This window comes from Serinus canaria, chromosome 5 (genome assembly GCF_022539315.1).
Source record: "Serinus canaria isolate serCan28SL12 chromosome 5, serCan2020, whole genome shotgun sequence".
In the NCBI taxonomy this organism is placed as follows: Eukaryota; Metazoa; Chordata; class Aves; order Passeriformes; family Fringillidae; genus Serinus; species Serinus canaria.
In genome coordinates this window covers 9,087,197-9,104,830 of record NC_066319.1, presented here as the reverse complement: position 1 = coordinate 9,104,830, position 17,634 = coordinate 9,087,197, and the positions used below count along the sequence as shown (strand labels likewise).

The window sequence follows — 17,634 nt, the reverse complement described above, 5'->3', positions numbered from 1 at the left end:
AGCAGAAAGGTCCTTTCCAAGAGCTCCCTCGCTGTGCTCACCCCCAGCAGCTCCCTGGCACGCCAAGCTCCCCCCATCATCCCCCTTTGTCCCCTCTGCCAAGGGGTTTCCTGGAAAACCAAAATCGTGGGCTGAGGTCGTGGGGTGCAGCTGTTCTCTCTTCAGAGCCACAGCTTTTATCATCAGTTGTGCCTTGTTTTAATTTAAGAAATAGAGGCTTGGGGCTTTTTGAAGGCTTCTCTTGGAGGAGCAGCACACGGATCTGGCCTCACCACAGCCCTGCTCCTGGGACTGGTGGGGACAGTGGAATTGCCAACAGCCCTTTCCAAGCAGGTGCTGCCTTTGGAGATCCCAAACCAGCACCCTCACCCCTCTCTGAGGGATCTGAGCTTGGAGCAGGAACACTGAGGCTGGCTGGGTGCCTAAATTCCCTGAATTTAGGGTACCTGGGCTGGCCATGGGGGTGCAGAGGGGTGAGTGCCCCATGAAGGGGGCTTTCCTCAGCACAGGGGACTCCTCTCTGCCCAGATTAGAAATTTTACAGAATATTGTGCATTAGGAACTTGGGTTTGGGTGTCCCCAAAACATCAGGCTTTTCCTGAAGGGAAAAGGGGGACAGAGGGCACACAAGGGCTGTTTCCATCCCAAAACTGGCAGCTGGAGCTGGCAACTTCCCAGCTGCAAAATTACCCATCCATGGATTATTTCAGGTGCTCCAGGCTGTTCCCCAGCCCAAAATCTGCTGCTTGGCATGAGACCCTCCTGAAAGGCTGGATGGGCTGTGGATGGACTCAAGGAGCTCCCAAATCCAGGCATTGCTGGTTCAGGGCACACAGTTGGGATGGGAAGGGACAGTGGTTGCTTCCAAGGGCTGATGTTGTTTATAAGGCCACGTTGTCAGTGCAAATCCTGCTGCTCCTTTTTTCCTTTATAAATAGCTGTGGAATTCATGGAAATCTGGGATTGCTTTCCAGGAGGAAATCTGGGCTGAGATTTGGGAATTTAGGAACCAAATCACTCTTTTTGCCTTTTTTTTTTTCCTTCTAAACTGAGTTCAGCTCCAATAAGGAGCCCAAAGCTCTCTGAGGCACAGAGAATTCCAGCACAGCCAAAGGCTTTTGCTGGCCCTGAAAGGCAAGGCTGGGAACTGCAAGGGGGAAGGAAAACCCAAGGAATACCGAATGGCACATTGGCTGGTTTATTCCCAGGATGGATTCTGAAGGTATCTTTTCCCTTTGGATAAACTCTGGGAGGGCAGGAAGGTGGGATATTCATGTCCATCCATGCTGCCAGCTTCAGGGAATCCACTCTGGCTCATCACTGTGTCTCCCAGCTTAGAGATATCATGGATAAATTGATAAAACTGAGAGTTTGGTGTTGGCTTTTGAGGTACTGTGGGATCCATCCCCACATGGAGAGTTTTGGGGTGAGGCTGCTCCCCATGGGGAAAAATGGAGGAGAAATGCCAAGTCCTGGAGACACTTTGCTGCTCCCACCAGTTTTCATTTGCTCTTGGCCAACCCACACAGCTTTCCCTCCTTTTTTTTTTTTTATAATAATATTTAAGAAATCCCAAACCAGAAACTTCAGGAGGGTCTGGCTGGGAAGCTGTGGCTGTAGTTGCTGGGGTTTAAAGGCTGTAGGAAAATATTGATGGAGAGGGCTGTGCCTTCCCAAGTGCAACCCCACAAAAGTGGAAAACCCCTGTGGCTCTCTGTGCTCTCCCTTATTCCAGCCAGCCCAAAAAGTGATGACAGAATACTGGAAAGGAGTGTGATCCACAGGGCAGGCAGTGAGGGAAGCCTCTCTTAGGGGACAGTGATCCTAAATCCCACTGGGAAGAACCCTTAGTCCCTGTTTTCTGGGTGCTTCACCAAAAAGCTCAGGTTCTCAAACTCTGGGTATGGATGCTGGTGAGTTAAATGTGTTCCCAGCCTCCCGCTCCCTCCCTTCCCTGGGCATTGTCCACCCATTTCCCACATGGCACACAGCCCTGCAAACCTGGAGCCTTGGCAAATCCCTCAATCCTGGAATGGTTTGGGTAGGAAGGGGCTTGAAGCCCATCCAGTTCCAACTCCCTGCCATGGGCAGGGACACCTGCCACCAAATCAAGGTCCCTCAGCAACCCTGGAGCCTGGAAAGCCCCATTGGATATAAAAAAGTGACCTCAAGGTCTTTTCAGCCCTGAAAAGTCATGAAGAGGGAAAAAAGATGCTCCATTCTGCATAGGAGGAGATTTTAAAATGTTTTAAAAACCCCTCTGGAAGCAGAGGGGCAGGACACCCTTGTGGAATCCAGGGAGCCACCCCGAAATATTTTTTTTCCCTGTGGCTAGCGAAGGCTAATTGGTTTTTGTTGGCAGTGGGAGGAAGATGAAGGGAGGTTTCACTCTGCTCATGGGAGCCAGTTCATGCTGAGATTTGTGATGGGCAGGAAAACTCACAGATCCATTCCTCCTCCCAAACCCCAGGAGTTCTGGGAGGGTGGGAGCAGGCTCGGCCCAGGCCATGTGCAGAGCTGGGGGACCCAAACTTGGCCAAATATTGAGTTGTTAAAAGCTCCAGCAGGATTTTTCCCTGGGATTTGAGCTGCTTTTTAAGACAAGGTTTTTCAAACCATCCCCATTTCCTGCTATCCCTCCTAGGCACAGGTCCCTGCCCCTGCTTATCCCACTGCACCTGCACCACGGACGCGCCATCCCGGGGTTTCCCTAATCCCACCTTGGGGGCCCCTCTGCCATTCCATGGGTGTGATTTAATCTTGTGCCATGTGACAGAGCTTTGCCTTCAGCTGCTGCAGCCAAACAACCTCATCAGCTGCCCCCCTCCCAGCCCATTTTGTGGTGGGAAACAGGGAATTGCCAATCCTTGGGCAGCTTTTGGGTGCTGCTGCCACGTCCCTTTCTCTCCCTTGGACAGAGCATTGAAGCTTCCCGGTGTACCAGGATCCAAGACCATCCCAAAGATCCCTTTTTTCCCTCCTCTGCCCTCCTTCTGCAGGTTTTGCAGCCAAAGTGAGCTCTCCCTGAGGCACATGGATGGATCTGTAAAGCCTCACAAGTAATTCCATCGGCTCCGGTGATGCTGTGTTTGAGCAGCTCTGAGTCACCACAGGGTTTATTCCCTTCTCCTTGTTCCCCCTTTCCAGGTCATGGGGAGTGTTGGGCCCCTCTAGTGCCTCTAACAGCCCTGGTGGAAAGAATACTCCTCATTCCTTTTTTTTTTTTTTTCCTATATTTTACGTAGATTTGGGGTCCCATGAGTCCATCACCCACAGCTTTGCTATAACCTCTCCTGACTCCATTCCCAGGGGATCCTCAGCCCATTTGAGATGAACATCGTGGTCTTCTGGCTCATATCTGAGCTTTTTTCATCCTTTCTCCTTTTCTTGGATCCACCTCCTCACCTGCTCTGGAGTCCCTTCTTGTCCTGATGCAATCCACCATTTTTCCCTCTATCCAACACTGGATATTGCCCCATCTGCAATGAAAAATTAATCCTGGAGAGGAAAGGCCCCATCCAGGGGCTTATTTGGGCCACAGATGAGAATTTTCCTGGTGGATTTGGCTGTTCTGAAGTCCTGAGACTCTCCTGAAGTCTGGGGTGAGCAGGGCTTTGGCCTTGGGATTGCTGAGGTTTTGTCTGGATGCAGGATGGGGAAACAATTTTAAATCCCGAGTTTTTTATATCTTGGCAGCCAACAGATTGTAATATCACTTGGAAAATCCAGGTATTCCCTGATCACCTGTAGATATGGTGAGATGACTGTGAATGGGGGCTGGAGCATGGAAAAGTCAATGGAAATCTCAGATTTCCAGAGTTTTTGTACAGGTGAGGATTTCAAGTGTACTGGGAAGTGGCTCCCCTGTGGTTTTGGGTGCAGGCAGCACCCCAGCTGCAGCCCTGGAGTTAATCTAAGGGAGGGTCCAGTGGCTCATGTGAAGTAGGAACAGGGATAAAATCCCCCAAAATTGGATAATAACAGCAACAAAAGCCAAAGCAGGAGGATGAGGAGGCTCAGCTCTCCCAGGGCTTCACGTGTGGATTCACAGGTGTGGAGTAAAGACTCCACCAGAGCCACCTTAGCAAGCTGGCAAAAAAAAAAAAAACCAAAAAAAAAACCCAAAAACCACCTTTAAAATTATTCCCCTATAGATAAAAGCCTTGAAAAGGGAATATTTTTATGTCCTGCCCCTGATGGGGATGCAGTCACCTGTGGCTGCATACGTGTGAGCTGCAGGGACAGAGGGAGGGAGGGAAGGAGGGAGTTGGCTTAAGTAACGCTCCTGGGTTAGTCTGGATCAAGTTCCTTCGGCTCCACGGGTCTCAGACGCGGCCAGGAGGGAAAACCACCCTGGGAAAGAGGAGAAAAACCTGCTCGTGTTGGGAAAACCGCTGGGAAAAACATCGAGGACACTTCGGAGGCTGTGACAGCATTTCCGAACCTGCCTTTAGGTAGGGGGGTGACAGGGGGTGTAGGGGTGGCTGTGCTGTGCCAGGGGAGGTGGCACCATTCCCAGCCTGCCATCGGGCAGTGGGATGGGGCCTGGGATACAGGGACAAGCCAATGCCACGCCATGAAGCTGTCCCCACAGTGACCCCTCACCTGGAGGAACAGCAGTGCTCGTTCCCTTGGGCTCAGCCAGCGCCCACACCCTGCCCACGGGCGGTTTTACTCTCTGCATCATCCAAACGCTTTTCCAGGGAAGAGAGAGAGGAGATGGAAGGAGGATGTTGCATCCCCCCCTTTCTCGACCCACCCAGGGGTGTTTTCCTGCACCCCTGGCTATTTGCTGCTGCTTCCAATCCGAGAAGGGAAGCGATGCCAAACCCCACGGAGCAGCAGAGGCTGGAGCGCGGCTCCGATTCCCATTGTCCGCGGCCCCATCTCCTCCCGGGCTCCGGGCCACGTGTGACACCTCCTCCTCCTCGGTGTCACTGGGTGCTGCTGGCTGTGCCAAGGGGCTGAGCCCCTGGCTTTGGGGGCTGAGCCACCGTCACCGAGCCCAGCAGTGGGATTTGCTGTGGAGGGGGCTGAGGAAGGGACTCCCCTTACCTCGGGATCAGTGCTGAGAGAACAGAGTGGCAGCTTTCCCTCTTTTAAACTATTTAAAAAATTTCATTATATATACATTATATCCATTAGTTTTTTGTGCATGCTTTTGGAGCTATCCCAGAGGATCTTTTGGAGCTATCCCAGAAGATCTTTTGGAGCTATCCCGGAGGGTTTTCTTTCCTGTGCCGCTGCAGGAGGGGAGAGCAGTGCAGCCGCCGCATCCCTGCGATCGCACCATGCCCCTCTCCCGCCACACCGGCCAAATCCCGGAGTCCACCTGGACCCTGGGCTTCAGGGAGATGACGGAGCCCTGGAAAGGCGCCGTGGGCTGCCTCGGCGTGGCCGTCTTCTTCGCCATGACCATCGGCATCATCTCGTGGCAGGCGGTGGAGCAGTCCCCGGAGGAGTGGGTGCTGCGGGGCCGGGACGCGGGGATGCTGTGGGAGCGCGGCCGCGGGGCGCTGCTGCTGCGGGCGCTGCCGGCCGGCCGGCCCGTGCTGGCCATCGCCGTGGGCAGCGTGCCGGCCACCGAGCCCCCGCCGCCCCGGGACCGCTGCTGGCACGACGGCGGCCAGTTCTGCTACTCCTGGGAGGAGGACGCCGAGCTCCGGCTCTCCCTGGAGCCGCCGGCAGCCCCCGGAACCGAGTGCTACGGCGTGCGCTGGAGCCCGCTGCGCCCCGACGTGACCCTGAAGGTAACGGGAACCCCTCCGTCCGGCTCCGAACCCTTTGGGATCCGAAAAGGGCGGCTCTGGCCTGACCAGCATCCCCCAGCTCACTTAGGGGGTAGCACTGTGGCCATGGCTCCCTACCTTCCACATCCAGAAGGTGCTGGGTGGGGAAAACCTTTTGGAAGTATCGTGCTCCGAAGCCGAGCCCCAAAATCCTGTGGCGGTGCCACGCTGGTGACCCCGTGTGGGAGAGCTGTGTTTATATGGAGACAGAGTAAATACCCACTGGAGATGACAATGCTGGCGAGAGCCTCGGGAAGGTCTCTTCCAACACAGACACAATGGGCAGCTCCCGCGGGATGGGAATAATCCGTGTCCGCTGCTCCAAACATTTTTGGTACCATTCCCTGCTTTCTCCCTCAGTTAAATAAAAGCAGACTCTGGGAAGGAGCCTTAGGAGGGGAAGGAGACACGCTGTCAGAGCAGGGTGTCCAGTTGTGGGGAGCCCTCAGAAAAAGGGAGGCAAGTGGGATGAGATTCTCTGGGATGGAGGATTGTTGCCCTTTAGCCGTAAATCACCTGTTGGCACCGTTCTGGGTGGGTGGAAGGTGTTGCCTGAGCACAAACCCTCCGTCTCCTCCACTGACATTGCTGTGAGGCGTTCGAGAGGATGAGTGAGACGGAATAGGCTTTCCCCCACTTGTTAAAAAAACCCCAAACCATTGGAAAATATGATCCAGCGAAATCTGAGTTCAGAACAGACTGTTTTCCCTCTTTCCCAGCTGGTGTAACGAGCTCAGCTGACACCTGGTACAGCTATTCCGAGCCTCCAGGGTTTCCACTTTAATAATTTACATCTTCTCTCCCCACCCCTTGGAGAGACTTAACCTCTCTGCGCCCCCGAGCTCAGGACTCCAGGAGGCTCCGAAGCCTTGGGATTGGGAATAAATGTGGGGTGGGTTGAGGTGGGAGGGGTCTCTGGGTCCTCTCTGCCACCCCAGGCCCCCTTCATGGCCCCAGATTTCTGGGCTTTCGGGGAAGCCCATCCTGCCTGGGAAGTCACGAGGATGCTAAGTCCTGCTGATCCCTCGATTTGGCAGAAAGGGGAAAGTTTGAGGAGCTTTGAAGTGAAAACTGATGATTTCTGGCAGGAGGAGGGTCAAGGATGGGGATGTCCCCTATGCCAGGGCCTTGTCAGGCCTATGAGAAGTGCCCCAATCTCCAAACTGAGTCTCTTGATGGAAGTTCTTGTCATGAGCCCTTGGGAAAGAAGGAAGCTGTGCCTTGGGAGGGAGGATGTGTCACCCTCAGGATGCTGGTGCCATCAGGGTGAGGGCTCAAGATGGGGCCAAAAGATCTCTGAGACAGCTCAGCTGGGGACAGCTGCACTTGCAGATTCACCCCAGAAACTCTGGGGAAGGCAGCTGAAGAGCTTAATGTGTTTTTTAAATAAAACAGAGGGGGAAATAAAAAAAGAAAAACAGAGAAAAAAAACACTGAACAAAAAATACCAACCAAATAAAAAACCTGACCAAACTAAAAAAACCTGACCAAACCAAAAAAACCCCAAGCAAACCAGCAAACCAAAATACATAGATTTTTCAAGTGGGTTTTTGAAAGTGCCCTCAGTGCATTTTAAAGCTGTTTCCTCAAATTTCCTGCTCCATTGTCCTCTCCCACTCACACCTGCAGAGTCTCTTCGCTCACACCTTTGCAGCATATTTTCCCCTGCAACTCAGAGGTGTCTGATAACTGTGGTGGGGTGCAGAAGTGATTGTTGTGGCAGTTTGGTTTTATTTGTCCTCCTCCAGCAAAAACTGGCAGGCTTTGGGAAGCACGTCTTGCTTTTCCTTTGTTTTTTAAATGAAACCATAATTTTACGCTGTAAAAGGGACACCTGCCACTAGCACAGTTTGCTCCAAATCTGGCTCTCCTGCACCCCCTGAGTATTCCTTGCTCTTTGGTGATGCTTCCCTGGCTGCAGGATTGTTTTTCCATGGCCAATGTCTCCTGGTATGGAGGGCCGAGCATCCGTGCCCAGCGCTGGCCCCTCAACGGTGCCGAGAGCCCCGCGCAGCCCTTGGTCAGCGGCGACCTCAGCGCCAACCCCGACGGCTTCGGGCCCCTCCTGGAGAGGTACTTCCTGGGATCCACAGGTAACCACCTCCTTCCCTGGCCAGGGTCCGACAGCTTCCATCCCTGTGCTTCTCTGCCCCGCTCCTCACCTTTAAAGCAGCTGGTTTAAGGGCAGCGTAGATGTTTCCGGGAATAAAATATCCTACAGATGTAGCAGCAACAGGGCACGTGGGATGGTTCCAACACTGCCTCATCCCTCAGCTGTGGGAAAGCTGATACTGAAGCTGAGTGCCTGAGGATGGGGTGGTCCAAGTCACTCCAGGGACATCCCATGCTCTTGGTGTGGCTGGTTTCTTTTTAAGCCCAGATCTGTGCCCATTGCTGCATCCCCAGCTCCACTTGAATCCAGCATCCCATCCTGATGTCGCTGTGGGATGCTGGATTCAGGCAGGAGTTCAGCTCCTGGTGTCATTTTTTTGGGGTATATTTGGATTGACCTGCAGCACACCAAACTTCAGCTACTACCCCAAATTAATCCATTGACCTGCACCTGCTCTGCACTGCTGAGGCTGCTGAATGCCGAGCAAAAAGGCCAGGAAAGGGAGAAATCCAGCCCTTGGAAGGCATTTTGGACTCTACAGCGGAATAGCTGGAGCAGGGTGGGGATGATTGGCACAGCTGGATCTGTGGTGGGATCAACCCAGATCAACCCTGGCACCAGTCAGGCTCTGCTCATCCCTGCGGTTCCCAGGACTGGGAGCAGCCGTGTGCCTGCCGAGACACCGTTTTCCCACTTTTCCCCGAAGGAGTGACGGTGACAGTGGCTCCCGACGTGTCCCTGCTCCTGTCTCTGGAGAGCCACCGGCAGTTCTGCCTGGAGACGCCGGCGGGGCGAGCGGAGCCCCTGCAGTACCAGCTCTGTGTCAGCGCCGACGTGGCGGCCGCCCGCCGGCACACGGCCAGCGCTCCGGCGGGAGCGGCTCGGACACTGCCGGACACCGCGCTCCTGCGGTGAGCGCTCCTTGCCCCCACGGCGGGAACCCTTCCAAGCGTCCTGCCCGCTCTCCCAAGCACCTCACGAGGGATTTCCCGCCCTGCAGGTCTCCGATCTGGCGCTACCACGGCCCGGAGGGTTCTGCCGCCAAAATCAAGCGAGGCCTGAGGTCGCTGGTGAGGAGGCTGAGGCGGCATCGCCTCCAGGAGGGCGTCGTGGCCCTGGGGGAGCGCGGCACCGCCGTCCTCGCCGCCGCGGTACGGCCGCCCTGCCACCCTCCGGGCACGTGGGGAGCGTGGCGCTCTCCCACAAACCCCTCATTCCCGCCCTTCCCGCCCGCAGGACCCGGTGCCCTCGGGGCGGAGGAAGAGGCAGGCCCCGGCGCTGGTGGAACCTCTGGAGCTCTCCATCACGCTGTCCCCGTACGCCGGTGTCACCTCCCCGCTCTTCCTGCGCTCCCTGCGCGGCGGCGAGGCCGCGGGATACTGGCTCAGCCGCCAGCCCCGACCCGGGGCCAGCTCGGTACGGGACCCCCTCAGCCCCCAAACCAAAATTAAAGCTGAATAAACCCTCTCAGGTTTATTATTTTATCAAGGGACACAACCCAATCCCACTGTGCTGGGACACAGCAGTGCTGGGGGAAGCAGCGTCTCTCCTCTTCCTAAGGAAGCAACTTTAAAATTTCCATTTCCAATGTTGAGAAGATTCTCCAGCTCCACTTTGTGTGGTCATTTCAATGATCCCTTTGCCACCAGCTCAGGGATTTTTGGGGAGTTGAGGGAGAGGTTACACTTTGATGCAAGGCACCATGACAGTGCAGCGTGGGATGGGGGCAGCATGGCATCCCCCAGCCTTGCACCCTAGAATCAGCAGGACGTTCTATGGATCTGACAGGGATTTCCATCCTCCCCCTCTGCAGATCCCGCTGCTGACCACCTGGAAGGGGCAGCTCTGTGCCCGCCTGAACGTCACCAGCGAGGCAGCACTGGGCTGGTACCTGGATCGTGCCCAGCGCCTGCGGCAGGCACTGGGGGCCACCTATGTGGCCTTCGAGGGAGTGGAGGGCAATTCCTTCCTGGAGCAGGATGTCCCTGCTCCTGCCGAGCTGGAGGGTGATGGATACACTGAGGCGCTGGCAGCGGCGCTGGTGACGCTGGGCAATGGCACCATCATCAGCGCCGGGAGCAGGTGGGCACCAGGGAGAGGCCTCGCTGGAACTGATGGGCACAAGAGCTTGCTGGGGGATGGTGGAACTGATGCTTGGATTTCGTTCTTGGTATTCCCAGACGTTTCTTGGTACACAGGGAAGTGGTGAGGAAGTAGGCTAGGGCAGCGTGTTGGAGTCAATGATCCTCATGGGAGCACAGGGTGCCCAGAGAAGCTGTGGCTGTCCCATCCCTGGAAGTGTCCAAGGCCAGGTTGGATGGGGCTTGGAGCAACCTGGGAGAGTGGAAGGTGTTCCTTTGCATAGCAGGGGGTGGGACTGGATGGGCTTTAATGTCTCTACCCACCCAAACCATTCTGGGACAATAATCTGGACTCAGTGACTCCAAAGCCAACTGGGCATCATGGAATTTCACCTTGAAGGGTTTGTGCTGTTTCTCCAGATCCAGTCATCTTCCACTGTTTGTCCAGATGAGCCCCCTGCGCTCTGACTGGAGCCACGCTGGGCTGAAGGGGCTCATCCCCTCTGTGCTGCACTACAGCCTCCTGGGCTACAACTTCTTCATCCCTGATGCAGTAGGTAAGAATTGGGTTTCCATTTTTTCCCCTATTTCTGGCTTCTCTGCAATGAATTTTGGAGCCTTTTCCCAGGCACATTTGCATCTTAGGTGTGCTATGGGAAGGCTTGGAGCGTTTTACTTCCTGGTTTTCTGTTGTGCTGGCTTGATTGGGATGAATGTTACCAGGGGAAAAACTGAGGAGTTAAAACCAAAAGAATATGTTGTAAATATTGCCAGGCAGCTCCAGCAGCAGCCGGGTCTCTGGGGATGCCCTTCCCAGAGTTCCACCACAGCCCACCCCTGTGGGGCTTGGCTTGGGCCAAATCCCTCCTGGCTCAGGCAGGATCTGCATCCCCAGGCTCTTGGCTGGGGAATGGATGTTCCTAAAACCCCAGCAGCTCTGCTCCAAGTCTGCATTTCTGCTCCAGAGCAAAATGGCTGCAGAAATCCTGACATAAAAGCATTCTAAACGGGCAAGAAACAACCTTTAATTAGGGCCAGGTGGATCCATTTCCCTTTTTCTTGGAGCTGATGGAGCTAGTGGTGGTTAAACATGCCCAAGTGTGCAGGGGCTGTGCAGAAGTGTCAAAGATGGAGAGCTGAGCTAAACAACAGCCCTGAAATAGGGGCTGAGAGCAATATTTCAATTTGGCCTCTATTTTTAGCTTGTTTTCCTTAGAAAATGAGGTTCAAGCAATCCCAGCATGGGAGTTTACTTCCCAAAGAGCTGCTGGAGCCCTTGGCTTGCATGGATGGGAGTGCAGATCCTTCTGCACAGACAGAGCTGGGCAGGAGGTTGTGTCCCAACAGCCTGGGAGCTGCAAGAGCTGAGAAAAGCCTCTGGAGGAAACAGGAATTTGTGGATGGTTGAGTGATCCCTCGGTGCTGGGGGGTTTGTGCCATTTCCAGAGAAGCTCAGCCAGGTTTCAGAGCGATGGTGACGCTGTAGGCACTGGAGGGAGCTCTGAGGCTTCCCCAGAACCTTTCCATGCCATGGGAGGCCCTCATTCCAGCCCCATGTTCCCACAGGAGGGAGCGAGGCTGGAGCCACCCTGGGGGACCCGGAGCTGTTTGTGAGGTGGCTGCAGATTGTGACATTCCTGCCCGTGATGGCCTTTGGGACCCCGCCCTGGCTGTGCTGTGACACCTGGGTACGTGTCCCACGCTGGGATTCTGACATGGCCAATGCCCCCAAAAGCCATGGAAGGCCTGGCAGGGATCTCCTGCCAACTGCTGTCCTCAGCTTCCCACTGAAGTGGGAATAAATCCATTATCTGCGGGTTTAGATTCAAGTACCAATGGATTTAAATCCAATGGATTGGTGTCCATTATCAATGGATTGAATTATATTTCAATTTGGTGGATTCATATGCATTATCAGTGGAATTTAAATCAAATTTATTGAAGTCCTTTATTAATGGATGTAAATCCATTTAAATACAATTAATCAATATCCATTATCAATAGATGTACATGCATTTCAATCCATGGGTTTATATGCATTGTCAATGGATCTAAATTCACTTAAATCCAATGGATTTATCAATATCCATTATCAATGGGTTTCAATCTATTTGAATCCAATGGGTTTATATTCATTATCAATAAACTTAAATCCATTTATATCCAATGGATTCATGTTCAATATAACTGGACTGAAATACATTTAAATTTAATAGATTCGTATATATTATCAATGTATTTAAATCCATTTTAATCCAATGGATCCACAACTATTTTCAATGCATTTAAATAAATTTAAATCCAATGGATTTTGTATTTAAATTCATTAACAACAGATTTAAATCTCTTCAAGCCTAATGTGTTCATATCTGCTATCAATAGATTTAAATCCAGCCAATTTATAACAATTACCAATGGATTTAAAGCCATTTAAATCCATTATCAGTGGATTTAAATGCATTACCAATGGATTTATATCCAAATCAATTAATATCCAAATATATCCAATTAATCCAACTACTATCCATATCAATTTATATCCAAATCAATTAATATCCAATATCAACTCAATTTTTACTATAACTTGATCAGGACATTCCAGTTCAGTAATTTCTCTTCCCAAGGGAACATGTTTTACTTTTAAATTTTTAATTATTTATTTTTGGGGTTTTTTCCTTCCCTGCTTTTCTGTTTCCTGGACATTGGGCTCCTCATGGATTTGTCTCCCACCTGCAGGTCCTGAATCTGACCCGCCAGTGCATCCAGAGGCACCGGGACTTTGTTGTGCCACTGCTCCTAAAATACAGTGAGGAGTGGCAGAGTCTGGGATACCCCATCTTCCGTCCTGCCTGGTGGCTCAGCCCCACAGATCCTGTTGCATTCACCATAGAGGATGAGTTCCTCATTGGAGATGAGGTGGGAATTCTGCATTGTTCCTGTAAATTCAGCTCTGCCCAAGTACAAACCAGGACCTGGATTTGAGCAGATTTAAATCCAAGCAAAAGCAGCTAACTTTTGTGGGTTTGGGGGTTTTGCTTTTTGGGAAAGCTTGGCTTTCCTCATGAAAGTCTTATTTAGGGCTCTGAAACCCTCTATCAGCTTTGGAAGGGAAAGGATTTAGCAGGAATAAAGAGTCTCAGAATGTTGGGAACTGCTTTTCCCATGAAACAATGGGAAAAAATGCTCCCTGAAGGTGGGACTACATTGGCTCTATCACTGGGAAGGAGGTTTTGCAAGAAACACACATTTCTGATGGGTTTTTTTGTTCTGGTTTTCGAAAATATAAACTGGATGGAATCTTGGGGCAGCTGCAGGCAGGGATGATCCCAATCCCGGTCAAAGGAATGTCACTGCACTGCATTAATGTTTCTAAACTGACAGAAGGCAGGGATAGATGGGATTGGGAAGGAATTCCCAGTGATGGTGCTGAGGCCCTGGCACAGGGTGCCCAGAGCAGCTGCACCATCCCTGGAAGTGTCCAAGGCCAGGCTGGATGGAGCTTGGAGCAGCCTGGGCCAGTGGAAGGTGTCCCTGCCCATGGCAGGGTGTGGGACTGGATGGTTTTTAAGGTCTCTTCCCACCCAAACCATTCCAGGATTCCCTGATGACCATCTCATCCCAACACGCACATCCTGGCTAATCCTCCCTCTGCTGAAGTTCTTTTTTTTCTTTCTTTTCCTTCTCCCTGCAGGTCCTGGTGGCTCCAATAACAGAGAAGGGACAAACGTGGAGGGATATCTACCTGCCAGGACAGGGGCACCTCTGGCTGGACACCAACACTGCCCGAGTGTTTGATGGTGGCACCACGCTCAGGAATTACTCTGCCAGCCTGGCCGAGGTGCCAGTGTTTGTAAAGGCCTCCTGAATCCAGGCTGGGCAGCTCTGGGACAGAGACCTCCGAGGGCAGCACTCCCCTCAGACCTCCAGTCTCTTTGCCCTTTTCCCAGATCCTTTTTTTTTTTTGTTTTGTTTTGTTTTGTTTTTTACTTCAGCAGAAATTGTCTGAATTTTCTTATTTGTTGTTACCCTAAAGTAGTGGCTCTGCCACCAACATCCATCCACACTGAATGCTGCATTTTCCCCAGGGTTTTCCTGGTGAAATATTTGTGTGTGTGTGTGTGTGTTCAGATGGGCATAACCAGCATTTCCAGGTACCTGGCACCATGCTCAGAGAGGCAGGGAGAGGATTTTCCAGGAGATAAACAAACATCAGCTCATACCTGAGGAGAAGTTTTGTATTTAATGAAAAAATTAAATCTAGGGGAAAACTACCAGGATGGTTTTGGTGCTGTGTGTGGCCACCTCCTGTGCTGAGCAGTGCTTCTCCCACCTGAGGCTGTGTGTGGTTTCCAGGTAGCAAGAGCCCACCTTCTGAGTATATTTGGGAAAATGAGTGAATTCCAGGTGTATTTGAAGCAGGTTTCTGTGGAAGAAAAATAAATTTGATCAAGCAGAGGAGTGGCTGTACCAGAGCATGATGTGGATATCGAGGATCTTTGCCCACCTCCTGTGTGCCAAGCCTCTTGCTTTTCACCATTGGTTTAATTTTATGGCTTTTTTCCAATTATTTCTTGCAGTGCAAGAGGGATCCAGTGTGACCAGGCTCCTTCCATCCAGCAGAGAATGTATCCATAGGCAAAATCCACATCCCACATGCTGAATATGCATCTAGGGGGGGGATCAGCTATGGTGACACCCCAAATTGGAGTTTAATGGGACACTGCAGGTTAGTGGGTTGCTTCCAAAGGCTGGCATTTGGGGACAGGGGCTGGATGACAGTTTGGAGGGAAGTTTAGGGCAAGTTTTGGCCCTGGACTGGGCTTGGGCACCTCCAGCACTGATTTTTATTAGCCACACCATGGGTTTTTGGGGAAAATATTCCTGTACCAAGCTGTGGCTCTGCTGAAAAGTGCTAAGGGGTCCTAACTTCTCCCAGCAAAGCTTCCCTGGATAAAACTGAAGGGAAAGCAAAAGCCAAGTCAGGTTCAAGCATGGAAAAGCTGTAAGGGCATGGAGAGGAGAAGAGCCCTTCAACTCCTTTCTTGATCTACACAGGCACTTAAAGATGCTGGGAGAGCTCACAGAGGGAAAGGATGAAACTCATGAGGGCAACCCAAGGGTGTGGGATGCTCCAAAATATCTGTGGATATATATCTGAGGTGGCAAAAACAGAAAAAGAAGAAAGGGAGTGCTGGCTCAAATGGCATTTGTTTATTTGCAGCAAGTCAAGCCCTGGGACAGGATGTCCAGGGGAGATCTGGTGGCTCCATCCTGGGAGAACACCAAAGCCTGCCTGGACACCCTGGGCTGAGCCTGAGTGTGGCAATTCCCATTTTGGGAGGGTGGGCTATGTGTCCCTGTGCCCGGCACGGCTCCAGCTCCTGCGCCGGCTCGTCCCTGAGGAGTCCGAGTTGTCCTGCTGGGACCTTGGAACTTGTCCCTGGTCATCATTCCAGCTCCTCCACTGCCTCTGACCTGTGGAGTGGTTGCGGGGCACCGTTCCCTGGGAGTCTCTCTGGGAGTTCTGGCTTCTCCTGTAGGATCTGCCCTGGTTTCGGCTCCTTGTTGCACGCTGTAGCCTGGCGGATACCCAGTCTTCCCACTGGTGTCTGTCACTCCTCCTCAAGGAGGGGATGTCATTTTGGGACCTTGGAATGTGTCTGCTATCAGCATCCCAGCTCCTCCAGCGCCTCTGGTTTCTGGAGCGCTCGTAGGGCACTGTTCTCTGGGAGCCTGCCTGGGAGTTCTGGCCTCTCCTGTGGGATCTGCCCCGGCTTTGCCTCCTCGTGTGCTGTTGTCTGGAGGAATCAGAGTCTTCTGACTGGCGTGTCTCACTCCTGTCTGAGGGGACATCGTGCTGGGGCCCCGCAGTGTGTCTGTCATCAGCATCCCAGCTCCTCCAGCGTCTCTGCCTCACGGAGTGCTCGGGGGAGCCCGTCTGGGTGTCCTCCTCCCTCCTGGAGGACCTGTCCCAGCCACGGGAACGCTCCCTGCCCCTGCTCCACCTGCGGCGGCCCCAGGACCGTTCCTGCTGGCTCCATGACCTGCGGGACCCGCGCCGGGATCTCCGTCCCTGCGAGGAGACCGGGATGGCCCATTCCAACCTGGGAGTCTGTCCCTCTTCAGGTGTGTCCTCCCAAGCCCTTCTCTGCTGCTGCCACCACCTCCTCCTCGGGGAGTTGCTGCCTCGGCCCTCTGGGGACTGCCGGCGGCCGTCGCGCGGCCACCTCACGGATCTCCTGGGCCTCCTCTCCGAGGGCCCGAAGTGCCCGGAGCAGCTCCGGGCGGACTGGCCGCGCCGCCTCCTCTTCCTGTCGTACACGCGGTCCTGCACCTCGTGGTACAGGGCCACGTGCTGGGGGTAGGGGTGGCGCGTGGGCCGCTGGCACCGCGGGCACGTGGCCTCGCCCAGGCTCCAGTCCCACAGGCACAGCTGGCAGAAGCAGTGCCGGCAGGAGCTGGAGCAGGCGGTGCTGATGTGCCGGCACTCCGGGCACGAGGCCTCCTCCTGGCTGCTGTCCTGCGGCCCGGCGGCCGCGGCGGCCTGGCTGGTGCTGGCAGCGGAGGTGCTGGGCTCCGGAGTGTGCTCCCTCGATGACATCTCGCCCTGCAAGAGGCACAAAGTCTGTTTGCGGGTACCTCTCCCCGAAAGCCCGCGGCTCCTCGGCCCTCCGGGGCCGTGCCACACCTCAACAGCGGGGCCGTGGTGGGGCTGGAATAGCGGTGTTTGCATCCCACGGCTCTCACCGTGGGATTGCGGCTCTGGGCCCCTCTGCTGCTTCTGTGACGTGGCCCGTGTCCCGTGGCTGCTGTGACGTCACTGATGGCGCTGTCACAAAGGGCCACTGTTGAGGTGTGGGACAGCCCCGAAGGGCTGAGGTGCTGGGCTTGGGTTTGGGGACGGGCATCGGGGGATAAATTTTGTGTCTTGTTAGGGTAAGAAGGTGTCACAGGAGTGGGATCCTCAGGGGGAGGCCACAGGAGGTGCCCGAAGTGGCACCACGATGGCCACAGGTGGCCTCAGCATGGCCAGGGCTAGAACTCATCAGGAACTGCAGGGTTAGGACAAGGAAAATGGCTCCAAAATGGAAAAGGGGAGATTTAGGTGGAATACTGGGAAGAAATCCTTCCCTGTTCGGGGGTGAGGCCCTGGCACAGGTTGCCCAGAGCAGCTGTGGCTGTCCCATCCCTGAAAGCATTCCAGGTCAGGTTGGACACAGTTTGGAGCAGCCTGGGATAGTGGAAGGTGACCCTTCCCATGGCAGGGGGTGGAACTGGATGATCTTTAAGGTCCCTTTGAGCACAAACCACTCCAGGATTCTCATCTAGAGGAAGGAGGTGGCAGTGGAGCAGGGCTTGGAGCAGCACTGACGATGAGTTGGGTCTGCACGCTGAGAGCTGAGGCTCTGCTTGGGTGAGGCTCCATGGAGTGAGGCTCCATGGAGACAACCAGGAACCTCCTGGTTTATTGCACTACAGCTCTCTGAAACAATTCATTTTGCTGGAATTGTGACTATCCAGTTTTCTTCATGATCTCAGGTTGATCTCAGGTTTGTTGCTATTGTTGGTAAAGTAAGTTAAGTAACCTTCAGCCATGAGGACACAAATCCTACGAGAATAAAGGAGTAAGGGCTGAAAAATTCCATCTCCT

General features: G+C 53.5%; 1 protein-coding gene across 1 annotated transcript; it reads left to right on the top strand.

Annotated features, from left to right (window-relative positions):
• Nucleotides 1-4,795: 4,795 nt before the first annotated feature.
• On the top strand, nt 4,796-14,101 carry LOC103827043 (SITS-binding protein-like). Its single transcript, XM_030240326.2, has 10 exons — nt 4,796-5,750; nt 7,711-7,882; nt 8,609-8,813; nt 8,903-9,053; nt 9,139-9,318; nt 9,716-9,984; nt 10,404-10,540; nt 11,550-11,671; nt 12,720-12,899; nt 13,675-14,101. Exons 1-10 carry the CDS (start codon nt 5,292-5,294, stop codon nt 13,846-13,848), a joined length of 2,049 nt encoding a protein of 682 aa, XP_030096186.2. The 5' UTR covers nt 4,796-5,291; the 3' UTR covers nt 13,849-14,101.
• The last annotated feature ends 3,533 nt before the right edge of the window (nt 14,102-17,634 follow it).